Here is a 24,047-nt window from a genome sequence, read left to right as displayed (position 1 = left end):
ATCTTGTAGGGAGCTCTGACAAAGCTGCAGCAGGTTCTGTGTGCAGAGGGGACTCGTGAGCCTTGCCACACTCCCCTTTCTCCTGCCTCTCCCTTTCTCTGCTGAAGCATTATTTGCACCTGAAAGACTCTCCTGTAGTGGTGGAGGTGCCCTGCTCCAGATGTCGGACCTGCTTGCCTTCCCTCCCACCCTCCAGGGCCAGGGCCTGGTCCACTCCAAGCTGGCTTACTCAGGCTGCAGGCGGGTTCTGGGAAGCAGTGCAGAACTGTCGGTGGGTGGGGGCCGGGAGCGGCTGACTGCCTTTCTCATCTGGGACCATGTCTTTACATCCTTACAGCCAGTCAATGCCCCTTGTGTTGTTTTGATTGCTCAAAAAACTGTTAGCAGCAAAGTGTTCTTTGATGTTTGTTCTTCGATATTTGTTCTCCTTCTCCAGGGGCAGTGAGATCAGATTTTGATATGAAAGCTCAAAGCTTCTCAGATCATTCCTTTTTCCTTCCTCCATCCCCTTCTGTCTGTATACTGCTTGAGAAACTTCGAGAACCAGGCAGGAACTCTTCATGCAACACAAGGATAGAAAGAGGGCTGGTGGTGGTGCCCTGGCTCCCATCTCCTTTCCAGGCTTGTACCCCATGGTGCTGTAGCTTCTGTGGGTAAGAAGGGTCACTTTCAGCTTGTCCTTTTGCAGCAGGGCCTTCCTGCTTCCGGCTCACATCTCCTCACTTGTGTGAGCTTGTCTACAAGTGCCTGGGAGACCCCCACAGAGGGGCCTACAAGAGCCTCCTTTTACCCATGCACACAGAGGGTCACATTTGGGAGAGGAAGCGGAGACCCACCCAGATCCTCCACCCATCCCCGTTCCATACCCACTCAAACACAGAACCACAGAGAGCCCTCTGCACACAACCACCACTCGTGCATAGGAGCCCACCCCACTGTACATCCCCACAGCAGTGAGGTGAGGGGAGCTGTCATGTAAAACACGGCCAGCCTGGTAATCAGTACTTCAGTGTGGTTTTTGATGGACTTGTTAAGTACCATGGACATGCGATAGACCCTAAGTGCAGAGATGGGCTCATTATGAACCAGCTCTGAGGCAGTTCCCTACAAGTTTACAGAAATGCTTTGAGCCCTGGCAACATCATTAGGATAAATGCTTAAAATTCCCGGGGACCTCTTTGGTGGGACAGCACCCACTTGGATGGTGGGGTTTGGGCCAGTTGTGATTTAATCATCTCTCTCCACTCCCTTCGTCCTACTGGATCCTCCAAGCTCTCATCCTCTGCCCTGTCCCTCTCCTTCCTCCTTCCTCTCGGGGAAGTAGAAAGAACTTGAACGTAAGAGTCAGATTGGCAGTGTGATCTTGAACAAGCCACAGCCTCTAAGCTCCAGCCTCTTTACCAGGAAGATGGATGCCCTACTTTGAAGGGCAGCGCGGAAGCAAGCGAGAGAACATCCATTAATGTGCAGGCACATAGTTAAAATGCGCCCACCCAGTTCTGTTGTGCTATCTCATCCTTCCTGCCTCCCCAAGCCCCAGGAACGTCCTTCCTCACTCTCCCGCCATCCCTCCCAAGTGAGGACTGCTACCGAGATGATGTCCGTGCCCGGAGGCAATCCGAGTCGGGAGAGGCGGGAGGGAGGTGAATGGATACGCCCAGACCCTTGTCCAACTCAGCCGTCTGCCTGGGAGTTGACGATTCCCTTCCTGCGTAATCCTCTGGCACTGAGCTTCCTGCCCTACTCTTGGGGAACCCGTTCCTGAGCCTGGCCCTGTCCGCTGCCGTCCTGAGGGGAGTGAAGACTCCGGAAGGCTGGGGCCATGCCAGGGCTGCCCAGAGCCTGCCCGCCCTGGGCTCTGGGTCGCCTGCCTTCTCTATGCTCTGGCCTGGAAGACAGGGAGGAGGTCCTGTGGGAGTTTGTGACTTGTTCCTATGCCACACCCTGAGCCGCACCCCACACAGACAGCCGCCTTTCCCTGGGGTCCTCCCTCTCCCCTGAGACCTTCACATCTCGATGCTTGGGACACCCAGGCCTCTCTCCTCCTCCTTGTGTTCTGCTTAGAATCAGAAGCTTTAGAGTTCAAAGCTCATCTTGCTTTTCTCTCTCATTTTACCACTTCGGAGATGGAAGCCTAGGAAAAGGAAATGACTTGGCCAAGGTCAAGTGTCGAGTTAGCAGCTTGGCTGGGATTGGGACCCAGGACTCCTTAATTGGGCCCGAGCTCTGTCTCTCACATCCCAAACTCCCTCTGCCCTCAGTCTGGCTCAGGGCTTCTAGGCTGGGGCACCGCTGACATTGGACGCGAGCCTAGTATGGGGGCAGTCCTGTGTGTTACAGGATGTCTGGCCGCATCTCCACCCACTGGATGCCAACAGCATTTCTTCTACACATGACAACCCCACATATTTCCAGACATTGTCGCATGTTCCCTGGGATGCCCCATGCCCTAGGGGAGGACCACTGGTCTAGCTGTCCCTTCAGCCCCTTGTCTCTGGGACTTCACTTCTCCCACTTGTAGGATGTGAAGTAGCCCTTCACTAGGGACACTCTTTTCTGCTTCCTGCTCCTGTTCTAGGACTGGGCTGCTTGGAAACCAAAACACTCAGCCATTTTGTTCCTTAAGAGAAAGAGCAAAAACCCAGGTCTGGAAAGATGCCATCCTTCCCTCCTTCCGGTCTTTGGTGTTGAAGCCATCTCTGGAGATGGGAGAGGCAGTGGCATTTTCGGGTATAATGTTGGCAATAACCGATGTTGGGACAGTCCCAGTGTTTGTTAATTGAACATCACATCCTCAGCTGTTTCGTGAGACTCTTCTCTTTGCTGGACACTTGATGCCACGATTTTTGAGCAGAGAAAGGACAGGTCCTGAAGCTTAAGCAATGAGCGTGCTTCATCTGGGCCCAGTGAGATAGGGTCACCGAGGTGCTGTTCGGGGGGGGGGTCGGGTAGGGAGGGAGGAGGAGAGGCAGATACTGTAGTGGTGGCGGTTGTATATGTGTGGCTGCCTCATTTAGAGCACCTGCGCATGCTGTGCTGAGTGCTTTACGCATATTATATTGGTATTGGTCTTTGCCATGCCCTCGGAGATACCCGTTTTACAGATAAAGAAACTGAAGTTCAAAAAAATTAAGTAATTGGCCCAAGTTTACTCTAAGCTAGTAAATAGTAGTGTCTGGATTTAAACCAGTGTCTGCTTGAACTCTGTGCCCATGTTCTTAGCCCCCGTGTTCCTGGCAGATGCTGAAGTGACATGCATCACAAGGGCTGGGTACAACTTCACGCTGCATTATTAAAGACATGGTTTCCAGAAACTGGGAGATGTTAGTCCTGTGGTGCTCCTCATAGGTCAGAGAGCCCACATGGGTTGTCCCTTGCTTCAGAATGATAAAAACCACTGGTAGCAAGTGCTCAGGTGGTGAAGAGAAGCGAAGGGAAGGTATGGTACGGCGAGCTCAGGGACTTCCGGTCCTGGCGTTGGAGGGGATTGCCTGTCAGAGAGACTCAGGAGGACAGTGTGCACCACGTTCAGGGTCTGAAGAGCTCTCGTGTGGCAGAGCTTCAGCTTGTCTGAGCCACCCCATTGGGCACAACAAGAATAGTCAGTAGAAAAAGAAGGGAGCTAAAATCTACCTCTAATGATGAAATGGGCCTTTTGGGGGACAGTAAGATCCCGATAGCCGGAAACAGGTAAGTACAGCCAGGACTTTTTAATTTTTTTGCCAAACCTGGCTGCCTAGTGTTCTCAACTGGAGTGTATTTTACCATTCAGATTCCTGGGCCCCACCCCTCACAGTTTGGCCTCTGGAGGTCTGGGGTGGAGCCAGGGGATCAGGGTTTTTTATAAAACTCCCCAGAGGCTTCTGGTGCAGCCAGTCCCTGGGTGGAAGCAGAAAACTGCAGGACCGGGATGCTGCTTACAGGGACTGCCGCGTGGTAGTGTTTCCAAAGTATGGCACATGGGCCAGACTGGCAATTATATATGCAATGATTTTAGGGGTATTTATTTTAATGCACATTAAAAAAAAAGTATAGAGCTTTCACACCAAATCTGTGATATCGTGGATATTGATGCTTGGAGCTACTTGATGTTAAGTTTATTTTTAGAATTTTACAAAATCTTTTAAAAATAATTAAATTGATGGGGTTCCTATGTGCAGATAAACATGAAGGTTGTATGCAAATAAAATCTAGGTTAACACTGTCGTAGGCGTACAGGCAAGTGGGTGGACTGGTTGACCTTAACCCTTTCAAGAACCTGTGGTTTGTTGGTTCGTTCTAGAAGGCTCCATGGGGGTAGGAGGGTAATTATAGTAGTTTGTCCAAATTATGGTCTTACAACAATCCTGCACTGGGAGAATCGGAAGCCCTCCTGCGCCCAGTTTGGAGCCTGAGGCATGAAAACTCTCTTCTCCCTTCCCCATTCTTACTGGTTTCTGTGAAGTCTTCGACACTGGTCTGGGGGCCTCCGCCATCTCATCAGTTACGATAGAGCAGGGTCTAGCGTACAGGGCAGCACACTTGTTCTTCCTCTCATTTTCCTCCTTTACTCTCAGAGAGAAGCAGCCGGTGATGCTGGCAGCGGGGAAGGGGCTGGGGGTGAGGTGTCTGCTCCCAAGAGGGAGAAGTAGGGGGCCTGCACCTGGCATGCCTCTCCCTCCCAAGCCTGCAGTGGCACCCCTGGCTGTGAGGGGTCTGGGCATCAGGGTGGGGTGGCTGCAGAAGCACTTTGGGGTTGCAGACTAACTGGGGCCTTGGCGGGGAGACCCAGGCCCTGAAGCCCCCGCTGGCCTGGATGCAAACCCCAGGCCGTCTCCTACCACCTGTGGGTGTTGGGTTGGGACATTCAGTTGAAGTACAAGTAGAGGATGGAATTTGGTGTCTCGCTGGCACTTTTTAGGGCACACGAGGGGAATGGTGGGGACTTTTGGGGCAGCTCGTGTGGCTTTTGGCTTAGCGAGCCCTTTCAGACCTGGGTGTTTGAGGAGGAGAGCGGCTGTCACCGACACTGAAAAGTTACTCTCTCTGCCATTCATGATTGCCACAGATGGGAACAAGCTGAATACCAACAGCCAGTCGACTGGAGGCTTCTCAGGGGGCCTGGTGGATCGGTATCCTGGGCCAGGCCCCTGCTGGCCTTCCCAGTGGGCCAGAATCTAAAGCTTTGCACTGAGAATCTCACTTTGGGGCTCCTGCCCCTCTTCCAGCAGCCTGCTTACCCAAATACCCCGTCCCTCTACTCAGGCTCTCTGGTTGCCTCTGAGAAACACAGGGACTTGGGTTTTTTCCCCCTTTTATAAGCCAGGGAAGTGTCTTGGCTCTTAGACTCTGTCCTGTGTGGGGGAAGGACGGGGAGACAGAGGAAAAAAAAAAGATTTCCACCTTATTGTTCAGCAGCTGGAAAATTGTTGTCATCTGTTCTGCCTTTCATTTGCTGAGAATGGGAAAAAAATGTGGAAAAGTTAGGGGAAATAAATCTCAGTACCCTCAGAGGAGCTCTCACCCTTCCCTCTTTCTCCCTCACATCCTAGCCACTTTGCTCCCATTTCTCCTCTGGTCCTGGGGCCATGATGCGTTTGGGGCCTGGGCTGGGCAGGGGCTGTTCTGAGGCTGTGCTGGGCTGCTCTGGGATGGGACTGGGCTGGGGCCCTTGCTGGGCTGGGATTGAGGTGGGGCTGCAACTGGGTTGGTGCTGGGGCTGGAGCTGGGCTGGGCTGGCCACTTCTCACTCCATGTGGAGGGCTTGGGAAGCCACTGTGATGTCATTCGAGAACTGCATAGCTACAGGATGATAAGTGAAGCTCTGGGGACCCAGCTGGCTGAAATTACAGACAGAGTTTTATCCCACTGGCTTCCTACAAGCCAGAGTGAAGCAGCGCTAGCAGAGCCGAGAGGGGGAGAGAGCGAGAGAGCGAGTGAGCGAGAGCCGGAGGGAGGGAGCGGTGTTTGTGTGTGTGTGTGTGTGTGTGTGTGTGTGTGGTGCACGGGCAGGCAGGAGGCACTTGCTCCTCCCACCCCTGACAGTCCGAGGGAGCCCGGGTAGGACACAGACAGCGCTGGGAGCTGCAGCCATGGAGAAATTATTTGAAACTTGAGGCACAAAGAGCAGAGAGCAAATCAGAGTGCTCCTTTTCCCTTCCCTTGCTCCCTCTCCGTCCAGAGGGTAAGTGTCTGCCGGGCAGCTGTCTCTCCCGTGTGTGTCCTTGTGGGGCTCTCTGCTGGACCTGGGGAGAGGGTGGTGGGCGGCTTCTGTGCCTGGGGCCTGGGATCTGGGGTGGGCCTGGACCTGGGAAGGGCGTAGGGCTGCGGGGGGCCATGGCCCACCGTGCTGCCTTTAGAGGCGGATGGGGCTGACCTTGCCACCTCCCTCCTGGACTCACTGCCCTGTGTGAGAGCTGCCGCCTCAGGTATGGGTTTGGGAGGTGTTGGAAAGGGGCAGTGTGTCTCAGTTACCTCACTTGTTTAGGGGTGAAGGTTTGCTGTGGAAGAGAATGGGGTGAGCTGAGGGCTTGGTGGAGACATAGAATAGCCCCTGAAACATTCCCATTTATTCAGGATAACACCCCCGTCAGTCATGTGGCCTGAAATTTGTGGCACCCCCAGTGCAGACCGTTCCCCTGCCGGCCTCCTGTGGGCTCCCATTTGTGGCTTCCTCCCAACTTTGGCAGGGTCCTTGGCGACTCGGCCGGCCCCCTTGCCAGGGATCTCTGAGTGTCCAGGCGAGCGCCCTGGTCTGGCAGAGAAGGCCTTCGGTTGTTGTGGGCCCAGGAGCTATTTTTACCTTCCCGAGTGTGCCCGTGATATCTGCTGCCCGGATAGGCCGACGCCTGGAGTGGGAGGGCCGGGCTCTGGTTATAGTGCCCGGCGTGGGAGCTGAAGGCCAGGCTGGAGGCAGGAGGCTGGCCCTGCAAGTTCACATTTGTCTCACCGGCGTGGGCTGGCCTGTGACTGGGTAGGTCAGTCACTCTCCAGGCACTGGTCCCCTGGGTCTGAGATAAAGGTCACAGGCAGGTTTTCTGTCCCTACTCCCTCTCTCTGGGTGAAGTCAAGTGAGATGATATCTGTGTAAAGTGCGTGGGTCCTTCCTGAGGAGGGCCTGGGGACACATCTGTCACCATCCCTTGCCCAAGCCCTCTGTATTATGTTGTGAGGTTCTTGGTGCAGCCACAGTTGGAGAGTCCCCCCGCCCCCCAGGCTACTCCAGCCATCTTCACCTTGAAGCCGTCAGGGGAAGAGCGCTGAACTTGGAGGCAGGGAGCCGAGTCTGTGCCCTCTGTGCTGGGTGACCTTGGAGCTTCCCAGGAGCCTGCAGAGCCTAACTGTCTTATAAAATGGGGGGTGGGCGGCAGATTAACTGATCCCTTAAGGCCCTGCAACTCCCCAAACCCCATTGCTTTTAAAATGCCCTCTTGGCTCAGACTTGTTCTGCTGCCTCTGGGGGCCGCAAGCTGCGGGGGGGGGGGGCAGGAGCCACTGGTGGAGGGGCTCTGTTTTCCATTTCTGTCTGAATGCTGACTTTATCCATCTTCGAGACCCATGGGCTGAAGTTCATTTGGACACTGGGCCCTGTGCCTCCCTCTTTCTTTCTTCCCTGAGCAGATTGACGGAGGTGGCCCAGGGAAGGTCCACAGAGGCAGGTTTTTGGGTGACATGGGTGAGGTCCCTTGTACAGGGGGCAGAGCCACCTGTGAGAAGATTGATGGCAGCCCTGGGAGGATTCTTGTTGCCTTGGTCCATGCTCTGAAAATGCAGTGGGTGCCCTATGAGCATTGTTGTACAGGGAGAAAGACAGGTGTCTCTTCGCCACGCCTGGACTCATCCGTCCCTGTCAGCCGGGCCCTGAGCCTGTCACTGTAGCATCAGTGGACACTTCCAGGGTGGACCTAAGTTCCTCGGGCTGCACCTGTCACTGGCCCACTTTGCCTCTCCGAACCCATGTGTCCTCTGTGTGGTTCCCTTTCAGAGACTCAGGGACTTCTCTTCAGAGCCTAATTCTGCTCCTCAGAGTCCCTGAGGAAGCCCATTCCCATCTGGAGAAGTTCCAGAACTCTCTGTGAGCTGTGTTGAACAAAGGGCTGCCTCAGGCCCTGGCGAGCTGTTTGTGGGGGAGAGGGAAGGGGGCGGTCAGCATGGGTGGAGGCCAGGACTGTCACAGGCTGGGCCACAGGAGGTCCCAGCTGCCATTGCCAGGGTGTCTCAGGAGAACTGCTGACCATGCTTGAGCCATGGGGCTGAGGTCCCCACCGCCCTCTGCGTCCTCATCCCCTCCTCACACCATACAGCTCCCCCAGGCAGGTTAGAACTCGATGTGTTGCTCTGGGCTGGGCCCCTTCTCAGGCTCCTCCAGCTGGAAGGGTCCCCTTTCTTTGTATTCCCCCATTTCTCTTGGATGGGAGCCTGGTGTTCTCCACAGAAGTCTGGGTGACAGTGAGGGCCTCTTAGAAGCAGCACCTTAACTGTTAGATGCATATATCTTAATTTAAGAATCATATGTGGACTCTAGGGTGTCCATCACCCCCCTGAAATTATGTGCAAAATTTGTACGTGTGCATTTTGGAGGGAATTCATCAGATCCCTGAAGGGGTCCTGGGCTGAGAAAGTGAGTGTCCACTGGACTGGGTTGGAGCGTGGCTGAGGAGTCTGTGGGGGACACTTGGGGTATGCTCTGGCTCAGCCAATTTACAGGGACCTCCCTGGGGCCCAGCCTGTGCTGCTAACTCTGTAGAGTACCCTTCGCTCATGATATCTTGGCTGCAAGGTGTCTCTTCCCTTTGGGAGAAGCTTGGGGTCCACCTGATTTTTCACTTCTCTGGGGAGCAGTGGAAGAAGAGCATCTCAGTGCTGACAGGGCTAGTTCATGTCATGCAAGAAGCATTGAAGAAACCTCTAGTGAGCGCCAGGCCCTGCACTCTGTAGAGCCATCCTGAATCGCTATGTGAAGTTATGCACTGAACTCTAAGAGGCTCTGTTCACATAGACCACATGCGAACGGTCCTATCTGGGAACCAGGCACTGAGGGAGAGAGAGAAAGACATAAAGGCCTTTCCTCAAGGAGCTTAGTGGGGAAGGTAAACATGGACATCAGTAATGAGCGTCCAGTGGGTGACCGGTGGTACAGTCACAGGAACCGGGCAGTGGGAGCATGCGAAAGGTCCATCTGAGTCTGGAGGACCGGAGGAAAGGGCTTAAGCCAAGGGAGGCTTCCCGGAGAAGTTCACACTGAGCCTGAAGGAGGAGGAGGAGTTTCGCCAGGGAGGTTGGGAGCTGCCAGAGCAGGGTGAGGAAGGGTTTTTTAGGAGAGGGAACAGCATATAAATAGAGTGGGGCTGTTTGGAGTATTGAGGACAGTGAAGGTGAGGTTTCAAAAGGCAGGCAAGGGGTCAGGTGATAAAAGGGCTGGCACATCTGTCAGGAGGGGAGAGGGGCTGGGCTTTGCTCTGTAGGCGATGAGAGCTGTTGACATGGAGAGAGAGGAGTGTGGCGTGTCTGGATGTGCCAGGCCCAGCTCACGACAGTCAGCTCCTGAATCCTATCACTCGGCAAACCGGCAAGGAAGCATTTGAATCTTGACTTGAGTGGCTTTGAGGCCAGGCTCTGCGTGGTTGAGTGGTTGACTCAAGTTGAGTTGGCCATTAAGACGGAGGCCATCCTTCTGAGTGATAGGTGCGTTTGGGGCATGGGTGGGGTTGAAGGAGATGCTTCTCCTCTGCCTCCTGTCCAGAACCACATCCCTCTGGCCTCCCTGGTACCCAGTCCCTTCCTCTGGCTTCCGTGTGTTGCTTCTCAGTAGCCCTAGCCCTAACCCCAGCCCATGGCCAAAGGGTTAGCACACTCAGAACTTGCTCTCCTGGCTGCCTCTTGGCCGAGCCTCAGGGCTTGTCAAAGCTCACCTACCTCCCCGACCAACACACATTTGACACCTCATTCCCATGTTTAAGGAGCTGAGATTCCCTCCCGGCCTGCTAGGGCCCCCAACTGCCTCCAAGCCGCCTGTGTCCAGGGTGGGCACAGTGCCTCTTCCTGTTGGCACTGCATTGATTTTCCTCCACGTTGGCTGTTGGTTGGTTATGACTGCTTCGGGTAATGTGTTCTAATGATTGTTATTCTGCTGGATGTGGACCCAAAGGACTTTTTATCCTGAAGGGCCCCCATCCTGAAAACCTTGATAAATCATTTTCTGTGCACAACAGGCTTGTGATTGGATAGGGAGGGGTCTCCCCTCCTCTAGTCGCTTTCTTGCGGTCGAGTAGTCTGACCCCCTTTATTCTTCCTGGTTGGCCTTTCTGGCCCGCCTTCTAAATAAATGGTATCTCCCCACTTGACATCAGTAAGAGAAGTGGAGGTCCTTAATCTCAGGGCTCAAAAGGCTGACCGTCTGGGTCAAGGTTTCTCAAGATGTTATCCAGAAGCCCCGAGAGCTAGCTAAAGTGCTGATCCTTGGCCCTACCCTTGACCTATGAGTGAAAACCTTTGGAGATAGGCCTTGGAATCTACATTTTTAACAACGCCAGGAGGAGATTCTTATGAACATCTAAATTAGAAGACAACTGCGCTAAACCCTTTAGCACCTTAGCATCCCATGTTTATTTCCTTGGTTCCTTTGAAGTATGTGAGACGGATGTGTGCTGGCCTGTGTGTGCTTCCAGCCCCAGGGGCACCTCCGCAGTTCACTGGCGGGAGCCTGGGGAGCAGAGAGTAGGGAGGAGGTCCGCATCCAAGTCAGCTGGGGATTTTCCTCAGAGCTTTCCAGAAGCATGACGCGTACATCTGGATTACGGCCGCTGTGGAATAAGGGCCCCTTGGTGCAGTCGAGCTGAGTGTTGAGGGTGGAGTCCAGGGCTTGGAGCAGCTGCTGGGAAGAGCGGGGAGACATAGTCAGACAAAGCAATCAGAGCCTTGAAGAGACTGTGGATTTCACTTCCCGAGAGAAACAGGCACAGTGTCCAGCCTGGCCCAGGCTAAGGGCCTGGGAGCTCGCCCCACTGGCTGCGGTACCTTGTGTTTCCCTTACAGTTTGTCCTTCTGCTCCACTGTCACCCATTCCAGCACCCACGGCCCCATCCAGGCAGGTCCCTTCCTCTGTCCCCTGCCCCTTCCCACTGGGTGTCCAACATCCTCTCACCTGCGATGGTTTAACCTGAACTGGCCTTGCCCATTGAGGCTGCTGGACTTTGTGATGGATCTAGTGGTCCTTTAGCTTAAGAGTCTTAAAGTCATCTTCCCTCACCCCTCCGAGTCCCCACTCCTCCTACCCACCTCTATTTCATTCCTCCTCTTTGCTCTGCCTGCCTCTCTTTTTTGTCCTTCCTGCCTTAATAGATTGAAACCAACATGGTGTTCCGGCTTCTTGTGGTCCTGGTAAATAGCTCTTAATGTGACCGTGGTCGATGGGGAGACGGGGGTGACGAGCATGTTGCACAGTGTGGGGGACACAGGCACGTACCCTCATCTCTGATGGGAGCGGCAGGTGTGTGTGCCCCACATGTCATGCGTGTGCTGGGGTTTCAGCAGAGCCCTCCCAGGGGCTAGACAGACCTGGGACAGGTGTGGATGTCCTCAGTTTCTCCTCTTGATATGAAAAGGAAGATGACCCAATGAAGGTGCAGAACAGCCTGCCAGCTCTGGGCGTCAGGAGCAGCTGGCCCCTCCTTTGAGGACAGAAATAGATATTTCCATTTGTACTTAGCAAATAGAATTTAATGAAACAGTTTACACTTTCGATTTTCTTATCAAGCCTTCGTTGCCTGGCAGTTGTAATTCCTGATGCTGTTGCTGCAAACAGTAGCCCACGTAGGGGTAAATGACGTGGCAGAATAAGTTTAATATTGACATTTTCAAAATTAGTGAAGAGTGGGTCGTGGCCAGAAGGGCTCAGGTGTCAGGTGGTATGAATTCTCCCTCCTTGCCTCAGGAGGTGCTTTCTTAGCTCTTTTGCCAAAAGCTCTTCTTTTGTGAACCCTAGGGGGTCTGCTTTCTCCTGGCAGAAAGGAACACTCAGGTTTGCACTCGTTTGCACCCAGGGTTTCTCACTGCCTTCTGGGTGTAAGTGAGACCACTGGAAACTCCACCCTTTGCTGCTCCCCCACTTCCTAGATCATGTGTGCATGTTCTTGGGAGGTTAGGAGGTTCAGGGTGTGGAGGAGATAATGGTTTGGGCTGCAGGGTGGGGCCAGGGCCCAGGAAGGGGCCTGCTTTCTCTGGGGCCAGCAGCTTTCCAGGCACAGTGAGAAGGAAAGACAGCTCTTCAGACTCCCATTAACTGGTGTCAAGGGCCCATCCTCGCAGGAGCCACCCCCTAAAATCTGAGTGGATGAGAGCCTCCTGAATGCAACACGTTTCTCCTCTGAAAACAGCCAGCTGGGGTCTCTTTTGTGTGTGTAGTACGGAACCCATTTCTTTGGAGGGACGCTGCGTGAGGGGCAGCCTCTCGTCTGACATTTCAGCCCCTTTAGGAATGATGCCAGGCGAGTTGGGAGAGGCAGCCATGTGTGCAACTGCATTTTAGTAGCCTTTAAGGGTCCGGGCACAAGGGGCAGGCTGTTGGAGAATCCGACCTTTCTCAGCTGAAAGCCCTTTCCAGTTCAGACCAGCGCCATCCCTGTGAGCCGTGGGCTGTGGCAATACCCTGGCCCAGTGTCACTTGGGGCCTGCTGCTGGCTGAGGTCCCAAAACCCCAGGGAAAACTGGGGGCAGAGAGATGATTCTGGAGAGTTAAGGGAATGGGCAGAGTATGCAGCCCCTGGGGGGTTTGTGTGGACAATGTGCCTTGTCGGGCGTCTCGATGCTAACTCTTGGGTGACGTCATCTGGTTGGCCTGTGGTTTGTGTGTGTGTATGTTGATCAGGATGTTCCTGTTTTGTGGTTGTCTGATCACTTGTTTTTGGCCGTGAGCTTCTGTATGAGTGTTTATTTTTAGCAGCTGCCACTTCTGGCCTGAGGGCTGATCCTTGGGCATGGTAGGAGCTTGTATTTTCTGAAATGTTTGTGGCTTTAAACTTAAGTATTTATTTTGGGGTATTGCTGCTTTTTTACTGTGTTTACTGTAGTGTGTGTGTGTGTGTGTGTGTGTGTGAGTGATATGAGAGATAGGGTAGAATAATACAAATTGTGTGATCTTTAAATTTCTGATTTAGTTCTGATCTTAAATTAGTTCTGATTTAAATTTAGTTTTACTTTAATTATGTTTTAAATTGGTTGTGTTTTTAAATCCCAGCGTTACCCAGTACTGTGTGTCTACAAATAAATGGTTTCACCTCTCAGAGTCTCAATTTCTCCATCTTTAAGATAGGCATAGCACCTCTGACTCACAGGATTAGAAATAATGTACGTGTGAGCGGAGCAAAGTGCTTGGCATAGACTAGGTATTGACTGCACGTTAGCCATTAATACTGGTCTTTGTATATTTGTGTCCACGCCCACTCTTTCTTACTGGGGTGCCTGTCTGGTGTGCCCCCCGAGTGCACGTGTCTGGGTGTTTGATCTGGGTGATTTCTGGGTGGAGCGTGTTTCCCTGGATGTCTTTGTGTCTGGTTTTCTGCGTGAGTGTGTGTGTGTGACTGTTGGTGTCTGGGCTGGAGTTTGTGCTGTCTTTGGGAGGGGGCCTGCTTTTCTCGCCAACTGGGGCCTGCCTTGGAGTGAGGGGAGGGGAGGTGCACGCGCGCGGTGGGGTGTGTGTCTGATGGCTGGAAGCTGGGCTGCTGACTGTACAGGGTGTGAAATCACCGAGTTCCTCTGGGCGGGGAAGTTCTTCGTTCCTGAGTCAGCCCTTTGGCCTCCAGCCACCCAGCGCTCACTCTTTCCTTCCAGAGAAAGTATTGCTCACGGGGTCCCCCAGAGCTGTCTGCAGACAAATGACCCGGGGGACATCTCTCCCTGATGCAAACTCTGCTTTTATGTTCTCCATCCCTAAGATGCTCCCTCCACCTCTGGTCCCTGAATCTCCTTTTCAGACCCCTACGGGCCCCAGAATTCAGAGGAAAGTGTGTCCCCTTTAACAAGGGGCCTCCTGGCTTTACTGAACCCCACGTTGGCCCAGCACCTCCAGGTCCTTGGGAAGCTAGTGACATACCAGAACCAGGCTTTGGGCTGGGGCACTGTGCCCCCAGGACCCCTGCCCAATCTTGGGCTCCACTGCCTGGCCCTGATGCCGGGTGTTGGGGAGGGCAAGAGCCTAGGGAAGGGATCCTCCTGTCCTTTTGCTTTTCTGGCCCTCCTCAGGTCTGTCTTGGAGTGCTAAGGATGCTTTGGGATCCAAGGAAGGGAAGCTTTCAGCTGCTTTCTTTGGGAGAATAGAAGATGTCCCATCTCCCACTGACATCTGCTATCTCTATCTCCCTTCCTGGCCCTCTCTTGTAGAGGTTGTGGGCCACACCCAGGGACCCCTGGATGGGAGCCTGTACGCCAAGGTGAAGAAGAAGGACTCCCTGCACGGCAGCACTGGGGCTGTCAACGCTGCGCGTCCTGCCCTTTCGGCCACCCCCAACCACGTGGAGCACACCCTCTCTGTGAGCAGCGACTCGGGCAACTCCACGGCCTCCACCAAGACAGACAAGACCGATGAGCCTGTCCCGGGCCCCTCTGCTGCCGCTGCTGCCCTGAGTCCCGAGGAGAAGCGCGAGCTGGACCGCCTGCTCAGTGGCTTTGGCTTGGAGCGAGAGAAGCAAGGCACCATGTACCACACCCAGCATCTCCTGTCCCGCCCAGTGGGGGGCCCTGCTGCGCCCTCCTCTGGCCGCCACGTCGTCCCCGCCCAGGTTCACGTCAACGGCGGGGCCTTGGCATCCGAGCGGGAGACAGACATCCTGGATGATGAGCTGCCTAACCAGGATGGGCACAGCGTGGGCAGCATGGGCACACTGTCCTCCCTGGATGGGGTCACCAACACCAGTGAGGGGGGCTACCCAGAGGCCCTGTCTCCACTGACCAATGGTCTGGACAAGCCCTACCCTGTGGAAACTATGGTCAATGGCGGGGGCTACCCCTATGAGTCTGCCAGCCGGGCGGTGTCTGCCCAGGCTGGCCACGTGGCCCCCATGCGGCCCTCCTACTCTGCACAGGAGGGTTTAGCTGGCTACCAGCGGGAGGGGCCCCAGCCAGCCTGGCCACAGTCAGTGACCACCCCCCACTATGGCCATGATCCTAGCAGCATGTTCCGCTCTCAGTCCTTTCCGGAAACCGAGCCCCAGCTGCCCCCAGCTCCAGCCCGTGGCGGGAGCAGCCGGGAGGCTGTTCAGAGGGGCCTGAATTCCTGGCAGCAGCAGCAGCAGCAGCAGCAGCCTCGCCCACCTCCTCGCCAGCAAGAAAGAGCCCACTTGGAGGGTCTTGGGCTCAGCAGACCTAGCCCCCAGCCACTGGCAGAGCCCCCCATGCCTGGCCTCCCTGAGTTCCCACGGGCAGCCTCCCAGCAGGAGATCGAGCAGTCCATCGAAGCCCTCAACATGCTGATGCTGGATCTGGAGCCAGCCACGGCGGCTGCCCCCCTGCACAAGTCCCAGAGTGTCCCCGGGGCCTGGCCAGGGGCTTCCCCGCTCTCCTCCCAGCCCCTCTCTGGCTCCTCCTGCCAGTCCCATCCACTGACCCAGTCCAGATCCGGCTATATCCCCAGTGGGCATTCCTTGGGAACCACTGAGCCGGCCCTCCGGTCCTCCCTGGAGTCCGTCCCTCCTGGCAGGCCTTACTCACCTTATGATTATCAGCCATGTCCAGCTGGGCCCACTCAGACTTACCATCCAAAGAGCCTAGCCTCCTCCTCGTCTGCCCTCCTTCCAACCACCCAGAGTGCGCCAGGGCCTCAGCAACCTCCGGCCTCTCTTCCTGGCTTCACCGCTCAACCTCAGCTCCCACCAAAGGAGATGACTTTAGACCCATCACGAACTCCGGAGGAGGAGCCATTGAACCTGGAGGGGCTGGTGGCCCACCGGGTAGCAGGTAAGAGCCTTGGAGACCATCAGTGCTGGCTGTCCCCTCCTGACTTCCTCTACACCTTCCCTCTTCGGTCTTGGTTGGTTTTGCTGGGGGAAAATGCAGGCACAGCCATCATGCCTCAGTGGGCGCTGCTTTGGCCCGAGGAAGAGGCTGTCAGGAGCCCACATGCCAGCCATCCCTTCCTGCATTCATTGTCTGTTAGGCTCTAAGACGGGTATTGAGAATCAAAGATCAGTGTCTTTCAAGAGCTTTCAGTCTAGTGAGGGAACAGGTACACAGACAGATAATCCTAACAGTGTAGTGTGTGCTACAACAGAGGTGGGGAGCAAAGACCCAGAGCCTGGGAAAGCAAGGCTTGCCCCCTAGAGCAATCTGCAGGTGGTGACTCTGGGGCTGGAGAACAGATTTCCTATCAGAGAATGAGCTTATCTTTGTGGAGAGAGGAGAGAGAGTGGGGCAACCAGTCGAGCTTACTGGGGAGATAAATGCAAGAAACAGTGGCGTGCCCAGGGCCATGCTGGGAGGGGCAGGAAGTCTCCCTTCCTTCCTGCTGGCCTGAGCTGATGACCATTCCGTGGGGGCAGCCAAACTGGGCGGGAAATCCTATGAGTTGGTTTTGTGGTTGACATGAAGTCCAGCCACGGGTGAACCAGAGCCTGGGGCAAGGGGGAACTTGTACCAAGCCCCTCCGCTGACAGGGTGGTGTGAGGCCGGGATGCAGAAGAGGAGCTGGGCAGCTGACTCTGCCATCTGTCCCTTTTCCTAAATTTAGGGGAAGCTGAGTCACCATGCCAGCTGCAGGGAGGAAGGGAGACACCCTCCCTGGAGATGGATGGTGGGTTTGGAGTAGTAGCTGGGGCCAGGCCTGTTGGCTAGTGGGCTGGGTCTAGGATCTGGTGTAGGGGCATGGACACCCAGCTCCTATGCTTCAGAGCAGAGCATAGTCCCCAGTTCAACTATTGGTAACTTGAGATTGGCCATAATGAAGTATTCACATTATGGAAGTTGGCAGTCAGGGCTTCACCTGCTCTGGAGAGTTGGTCTAGCAGCACATCATTGCTTTTACCTGAGTCAGACCACGAGATGAGCAGCTCTATAACCCCAGGGGTGAAATGCTCCATGGGGTGGTCCCTGTGGGGCTCTGTCGTCTACTTTTGTCCACATCTGGGCCCCTGTGATACAGAACCCCAGGCTTGTGGGCAGAAACCATTTTCTCCTGGTTTTGTTGAAGGGAGAGGAATGGGTCCTCTCGTTATTTTACAGGGTTGAGGTGGTAGCCTGAGGAATAGTGATACTCTGGTCTAATGACCCAAGGGGCTCTTCTCTGCGGGAGCAGGATGAATTTCCTCCCTGTCCCAGAACCCTTCTGTAAAGCCACACTTTAATGGCCCCAGAAGGATGTCCCTCTTGTAGCAGCTCTCCCCTCAGCCTTTTCTCTCCTATCAGCTTCTGAGATCTTGACTGTCAACCTCCATATCCTGTAACTGCCCAGATTTTGGCTGCCAAGAAGTCACAGGGAGGGAAGGATATTGTTGGCACAGTATGTCTGTCCCCCAACCCCACCAGCTGTCTCCTCCACCAGCTGTAAGTGACTTAGTCAGGGGAAGGGATAAGATGTGTATAGGAGACAGTTACATTTGGTCCATGCCCTGTCATGAACAGTATTTCTTATGTCAGCAGTTCTTCTTTGCACACCTTCCTCAGGAGCCCTTCAGGGTATCTGCAGTGCTTGTCTAGATAGAGATACACCAACAGGATCAATTTGTAGAACAATCTGGGGCCAAGGGATAGACTTTCAGCACTGCCTTTTCCTTCTCATTCTATGTTCTTCTACTAGAAGCTGGAACATAAGCTTCAACATGAGTAACCCAGGAAGCTCAGATCTGAGGGAGAACCTCTATATGGCCATGGATGTGATCTGGTTTCTCCTGGCCTTTCTCCCTCGACTCTGCCTTTTCTTCCTTGGCTGTCCTCCATACCTCGGTACTATGTCCCTGGTTCATTCCACTTTGATCCAGCTACTCTTTATGTCTTATTTCAGCTTAGATCTCAGAGACTGTAGGGATAGTTTTCTTAACTTGATAAAGGGTGGGTACCAGAAATCTATAGCACACATCACACTTTCTTGTGAAACATGAGAAGCTTTCCCATTACACCAGGGACAAAACAAAGTTGCCTGTTATCACCACTATTATTTAACATTGTATCAGATATCCTAGCCACTACAATAAGACAAGAAGAAGAAATAAGAGTCAGAGTTGTCGAGTCCATTCAAGTTATCTTATGATCCTGATTCTGTGACTGGAGCGATCTCAGGTGTCTCTAGAGGTAGAGCTTTCAATGCATATTGGAAATCAGATGTGGATCTTATCTCCAAGGAGTCTAGAGTTTAGTAAGGGGAAAAAGAACTGGAACTTTAAAATGAAGTTATTTGGAATAAGAGAGAGATGGAGAAAGTTCTGTGGGAATGAAGAAAAAGGAAAGATTATCAGCTAGAGAGATCGGGGAGGCTCTGTGTTGAGTGTGGGTTTTGAACACAGCTTTGGAAGCTGGGTAGGATTTTGAAAGTGAGTGAGGTCACTGGAGAGAGAGGATACATAATGAAGACAGGAAAGCACAGGACATGTCTGAAGAATAGAGTAGGTTGGGAACACATAAGCTGAGTGAGAGAGCATCAGGAAAGGTAGCCTGTGGCCTGCATCCGGCTGGTTTTAAATACCAGACTGAGGAGCTTGCATCTTGCCCAGTGGCAATGTAGGAAGTCATTACTATGTTTCAGTCAGAAGAGGATGCCACAATCAGGGCTGTAGTTTAAGAAGATATATCTCTGATGGGTCTGGGCAGGAAGGATGCAAACGGGGATAGACTCTGAGCTAGGAGATTTTAGCTTATTAGCTAGCCTAGGTGATGGGAACTGACCATGGAAATACAAAAGAAGAATTGGGTCAAGGATGCTGTGGGAATAGAACCAATGCATTTATGAATTGATTGACTGTAGTAGATGAAGAAGAGGGAGACATCAAAGATGATTCTGAAGCTTCATGGATAGAAGCAGAATGATGGTTCCATTAATGAGCCAGAAGTTAGGAGAAGGAGCAGGTTTGGTGTAAGGTGAAGACCTCAGTATCAGATGTGTTGAGTTTGAGATGACGGTGGAGCCTCCAGGTAGAGATGTATGGAAGGCAGTTGGACACCTAGAATTGGAGCTTGAAACAGCAGATAGAGCTACAGATTTCAGAGTTGTCCTCACAAAGGTGAAGGTTAAAGCTTTGGGCATGGATGCGATCTCTATGTCAGAAAGCATGGAGAGAAATGACAGAATGAAATGGCCATGAGGGAAAAGGAGGCCAGGGGAGGCCAGGGGACTGAGAATGAATGTTCCGGGCAGTGAAAGGAGACTGGGACAGTGGGTCATCACAGAAGTTAGAGTAGGAGAGGGTTTCCAGGAGGAGGAGGGGGAGGTTAGCAGTGTCACTGTGGAGAGATCAGGGGAAAATTCATCGTGCTTGCCAATTAGGTGGCCCCAGTGATGTTCAAGGGCATATTTTCAGTAGAGTGGTGGTGACAGAAACCAGACTGAGGGATTGAGGAGTGAGAGGTGAGAGAGTGAAGACAGCATATCAGTTACTCTTTTGAGTGGTTTTGTGATAAAAGGGAAGAGGATGGTAGCTGAAGAGAGTAGCAAGATATTGAGAACTTTTTGTGAATATAGGAGCCATGAGAATGCTTTTAAAGAAGGAGAGAGCCCAGGAGGATAATTTAGGCTCAACCAGGAGGTGAAGTACCTCTTCATGAAATAAGAATAAAGATGGTTACAGATATAGAGAAATGTTGGTGTCAAGCTTTGGGAGCTTAAATTGAGAACCCAGTTTTTACACTTTGCTATGGAAATAAGAGATGAGACAAGGCCCATTCCATCATTCATTCAACATGTACTCCTAATCCATGCTACATGCTAGTCTAGGCTCTGGAAAAATGGTGATAAACAAAAGAGATAAAAACCCTGTTTTTAAGAAGTAGAAACGGACAATAAACAAATAAGCAGATACACATATGATATGTCCAATGGGTGATTAAGTGTCATAGAGATAAAATAAAGCAGTGAAATGCCAGGGAGGGGTGAGGGATGGGTGAAGGGTGGTTGCACTTTACATAGGATGGTCAGGGAAAAGGCTTCACTGGTTGGGGAGAGAATGTGCCAGATGGAACAGCAAGTGCAAAGGTCCTGAGTCAGGAGTGTGCCTGGTGTGGGGGATGTAGGGGGCCTGAAGTCAAAGAGGGGATGACAGTGGGAACCAGCTGGCTGTGGGCCTTGTAGGTGATCATAAGAAATTTAGCTTTTACTAAATACATGATATGAGGAGCCTTAGGAAGGATTTGGGCAGAGGCATGATATCCCTCGACTTGTTTAAAAAGGATTAGTGTGGCCAGGGTGGAAGGAGACCAGATAGGAAGCTGGTGTTATCGGTCAGGATGGTGTCTAGAGATGGTTAGATGTGCTCTGGTTGTAGACATATTTGGGAGGTAGAGCCATCAATATTTACAGGGAGACTAGACATGGGATGTGAGAGAAGGCAAAGTCAAGGATCCTGGCCTGAGCAACTGGAGGATGGGATTCCTCTTTATTGAGATGGAGAAGAATGTGGGAAGAGCTGGCTTAGAGGAATTATCAGAAGTGTGATTTTGGCCACGTTAGATTTGAGATGCCCACAGAATGTCCAAGATGGTTGGATATGTAAGTCCGGAGTTGATGGAGGGAAAGTTGGAGCTTAGAAATGTGGGAGTTGTCAGCATATGGATGGATATGAAGCAAGGAGCTACATGACACTACCCAGTGGGTGAGCACAGATGGAGGAGGTCCCAGGATTAAGTTCTTGAACATTCAGCAGTTGGAGACATGAGGAGGAACCAGCAGAGAAACTGGTTTGGAGCAGCTTTTGAAGTAGAAGAAACTGAAAAGATGTGTTTCCCTGGAAGGCAGGAAGGGGTGATATTTGCCCCTGTGTGGCCCCTGTGGTGTGAGATGGGTTGGAATCAGCTGGGGTGAATAAAAGGACATCGCTGGTCCTTACAGTTCATCCAGGCTGGCTCATCTTAAGAACATTTCAGCGGTGCCCAGCGGTTTGGGGCAGTAGTAGGAAATCCTAAGTGGTTCCCATGGAAGGGGATTACTAAGGAGGGGTGTGATGGAAGACTGAAGGGCTGAGGGGTGCTCTGATGCTAGAGAAGATGACCCTCGGGCTCAGACTAGCAGGGTCACTGGTGAATCCTGGAAGAGACAGGTGACCATGAGAGTGGGGAGGTCCTGGGATGGGGCTGCACTGAATGTGAGGGCAGGTGGGGCAATAGGATTGAAATCTCCTGGTCCCAGGCCGGTACCTTCTTGCTCCATGCTGGGGTTAGAAAAGAGAGATGTGGGTGGTGTCCTTCCGGACAGTAGCAAGTCCACCTGCCCTTTGGAGAAGCAAGACCCTGGACCACCCTCTTTTCTTGTCTGCCACCCTGCCCACCTCCCTCCAGTGTGTGGCCAGATCCCAGACTCAGAACACCAATTAATCTTGATTTTCTCTTTGTTTTTGTTTTGTTTCGTCTTGTTTAATGCCTTGTCCCTTGCATTCTCCGTGTGTCCCGTGTCCATCTGTCCCCTGTGCCGTGGGTGTGGTGCCTTCCTTGCCTGGTGTCCTCCCCTCCACCCTGCCTCGCCTCCCTGCTTCCCTCTGCCGGCTCCCCTGGGGTGGGGATGGGCAGCGTACAACGCCAGGCTGCAGGGCATTGGGCGGAGTGTCAGCTCCGGGCACCATCCTCTCCACCGGCTCCGATCCACCTCTCTCTCTGGTTGGTTCCTCTCCTCCTCCCATCTTTGCTCTCAGTTTCTCCCTCTTGCTTTCCGCCTTCATGTGCTATTCCCGCTAGACTTTTACCCACTTTCTTCCACCCTCCTCATTTCCCACTTCTTCCTCACTTTTCTTTCTCTCCCTCTTCTGTTCTTTTCTTTCTATCTTTTTTATTCTCATGGCCCTCCTCCTCTCTCCTTGCCCACCACTCCTCCTCCCTCTCCCTCCTCCCTCTCTTTTCTGCATGAGCAAGTGCTCCCACTTCTGCATGGACACGGCATGATGCTTCCAGCCTTGGCCTTCCCTGCTGGGAACAGGATCTGGGGTGACTAGACCAACTTTCAGAGTCCTGGTGGACACTCAGGGCTTTGCAATGAGGGTGCTCAGTGAGAGTTCAGGACAGCCTGGCTCTTTAGCTGCCCCAACCAGACCACCTGGGCCGCCTGGCCAGAGCCTCAGTGGGTGCAGTACTTTGCATGGACCATCGGGCTCAAGACACAAGCTGGTGCCCTGGCACCAGCTGCTCCATCCACTCTTGAGTACACACTCCCTGGGGACAGGGCACCCCCTCTGACCTCATCCTGAGCCTCTGATCCTAGGAACCAGGGCCAAGAGTCAGAAGCCCTGGGTGTGGTCCCGGCTCTGCCTGCGACCACCTCTGTGACGCTTCTGGGTGAGTCTCTGAATTGCTTTGAGCTCAATCTCCCAGTGTGATAGAGGATCATAGCCCTGCTGGGTGCTATTTGCACGATGCCTTGATGCACCCCAATATCGTGAACCCTCCATCAAGGGTCACGTTCCTCTCTTTGTTGTAGTCCACTAGCGTCTCTCTCCCTGGCTCTCGGACATCCAGCCCGTAGGCTTTTAACCCTGGTGAGGGACTCCCCAAACCCTTTCCCTGCTCCGTGGAGCCCGGCGGCCCAGGTAGGGAGATCATGTGCTCGGGCTTACCCTGTGCGTGGCCGTGAGCAGTTCTGGGAGAAGGCTCACCGGGCGGTGGGAACTGTTGACTCCCAGAGGCAATACCTGGTGCTTCCACGACCCCTCTTTCTCCCAGCCCATGGATAAAGGGGAGATGGCTCTAGAAGAACGCGCCCTGTCCACCTCCTCTCCTGCCCTTCACCCTGCTCTCGGCCCAGGGGTGGGGAGGCGGTGTTCCGCTGGGCCTGGGGGCTTGGGGGCGGTTCTGGGGTGGCCCTGTCCGGAGGGGAGCTGGCATGGCTTGCCCTGGGGCTGCTAGTGTGACTGCCGTGTGGCTTTCTGGTGCCCTGGCCCAGCAGGTGGCCTCCCGGATCCCCTCACTCCCGGAGCCCCAGGCAAGCAGTTGGACACCCAGCCCTGCCACCTGGAGCCGAGGAATCCAGCCTTTGGAGATTGGAAGGCTGGAAGGAAGAGCTGGGTCTGGGGGGTAGAAGCGTCCAGTCCAGGGGGCATAGGGGAGGCATGTGATGAAGCCCGACCTGAGGGCATTTGTCTGCAGGGGCCGAGGAGCGGCTGGCAGCCATGCTCTATCAAGGTGGTGTATCAGTGTGTGCTGGGGCTGCAGCCCCTAGAGTTGCCCGTGTGTGTGTGTGTGTGCGTGTGTGTGAGCGTGCGCAAGCGCGCCCACGTATGTGATGAAGGGGGTTCACGGCCTCAGGTGCAGCCCACTTTAGGTGAGCTTTGGAGCCATCTGTCCCCCTACGCGCAGCACCATCCTGGGGGGCAGAGTGAGAACCCACAGGAGGTGGGGCTATTCCTGTGCCCTGCTTGTCTTGTCTGGTGGCCGGTGTGGAGGCCCTGGGCTGCAGTGACTGCCATCCTCCAGGCGGTGGGGAAGGCCTGATGCCCGCAGGGTGTGAGCGGCCCTTGGAGGACGACAAAGGGCCTCTGGATGTAGCGTATTATCATTGTAAGGGCCACTTTCTGGCCATCAGGGTATCCGTTCCTCTGGGATGGGAGCTCGAAGGCTGGACTCACCAGCTTTGCTGGGAAGACCTTCCAGGGCCCCTTGCCTGCCTCTCTTTCCTCCTTTCTTCATGAGCTCCCTCTGGGCCCCGGTTTCCTGGTGGGAAAAGGCTGATGGTGGAGCTTCTGAGGGTGACTGTGCCCCACTGCTGTACCTGTCGGGCTAAGGCTGTGTGCGCCCCCGCCTGTGTATGCATGTGCCTGTGTGCGTGCAGGAAGAGACAGAGGCCCTGAGAGCAGGGCCAGGGCCAGGAGGCTGAGAAGGTCCCAGGGTCGGGGGTGGTGGGGGAGGTGGGCAGTGTGGGGAGCAGGCCTATTTTCATTATCCATCCGTCTCTGGGA

At 53.8% G+C, this 24,047-nt stretch overlaps 1 protein-coding gene across 16 annotated transcripts in view; it reads left to right on the top strand.

Moving 5' to 3' along the window:
- TNS1 (tensin 1) overlaps positions 1-24,047 on the top strand; it is a 216,275-nt gene that overhangs the window by 155,490 nt on the left and 36,738 nt on the right. For 9 of the 16 annotated variants that reach the window (XM_072961621.1, XM_072961617.1, XM_072961622.1 and 6 more), the window contains 2 exons: positions 14,356-15,927; positions 21,673-21,759. In XM_072961621.1, the coding sequence (XP_072817722.1) occupies positions 14,356-15,927; positions 21,673-21,759 (1,659 nt within the window). The remainder of the gene's footprint in view (positions 1-14,355; positions 15,928-21,672; positions 21,760-24,047) is intronic. The other 7 variants (XM_072961624.1, XM_072961616.1, XM_072961623.1 and 4 more) reach the window with 1 other exon arrangement.

Source organism: Vicugna pacos, chromosome 5 (genome assembly GCF_048564905.1).
Source record: "Vicugna pacos chromosome 5, VicPac4, whole genome shotgun sequence".
Lineage (NCBI taxonomy): Eukaryota > Metazoa > Chordata > Mammalia > Artiodactyla > Camelidae > Vicugna > Vicugna pacos.
Note: the sequence above shows the minus strand (reverse complement) of the source record. Positions and strands in the feature narration are given on the sequence as shown.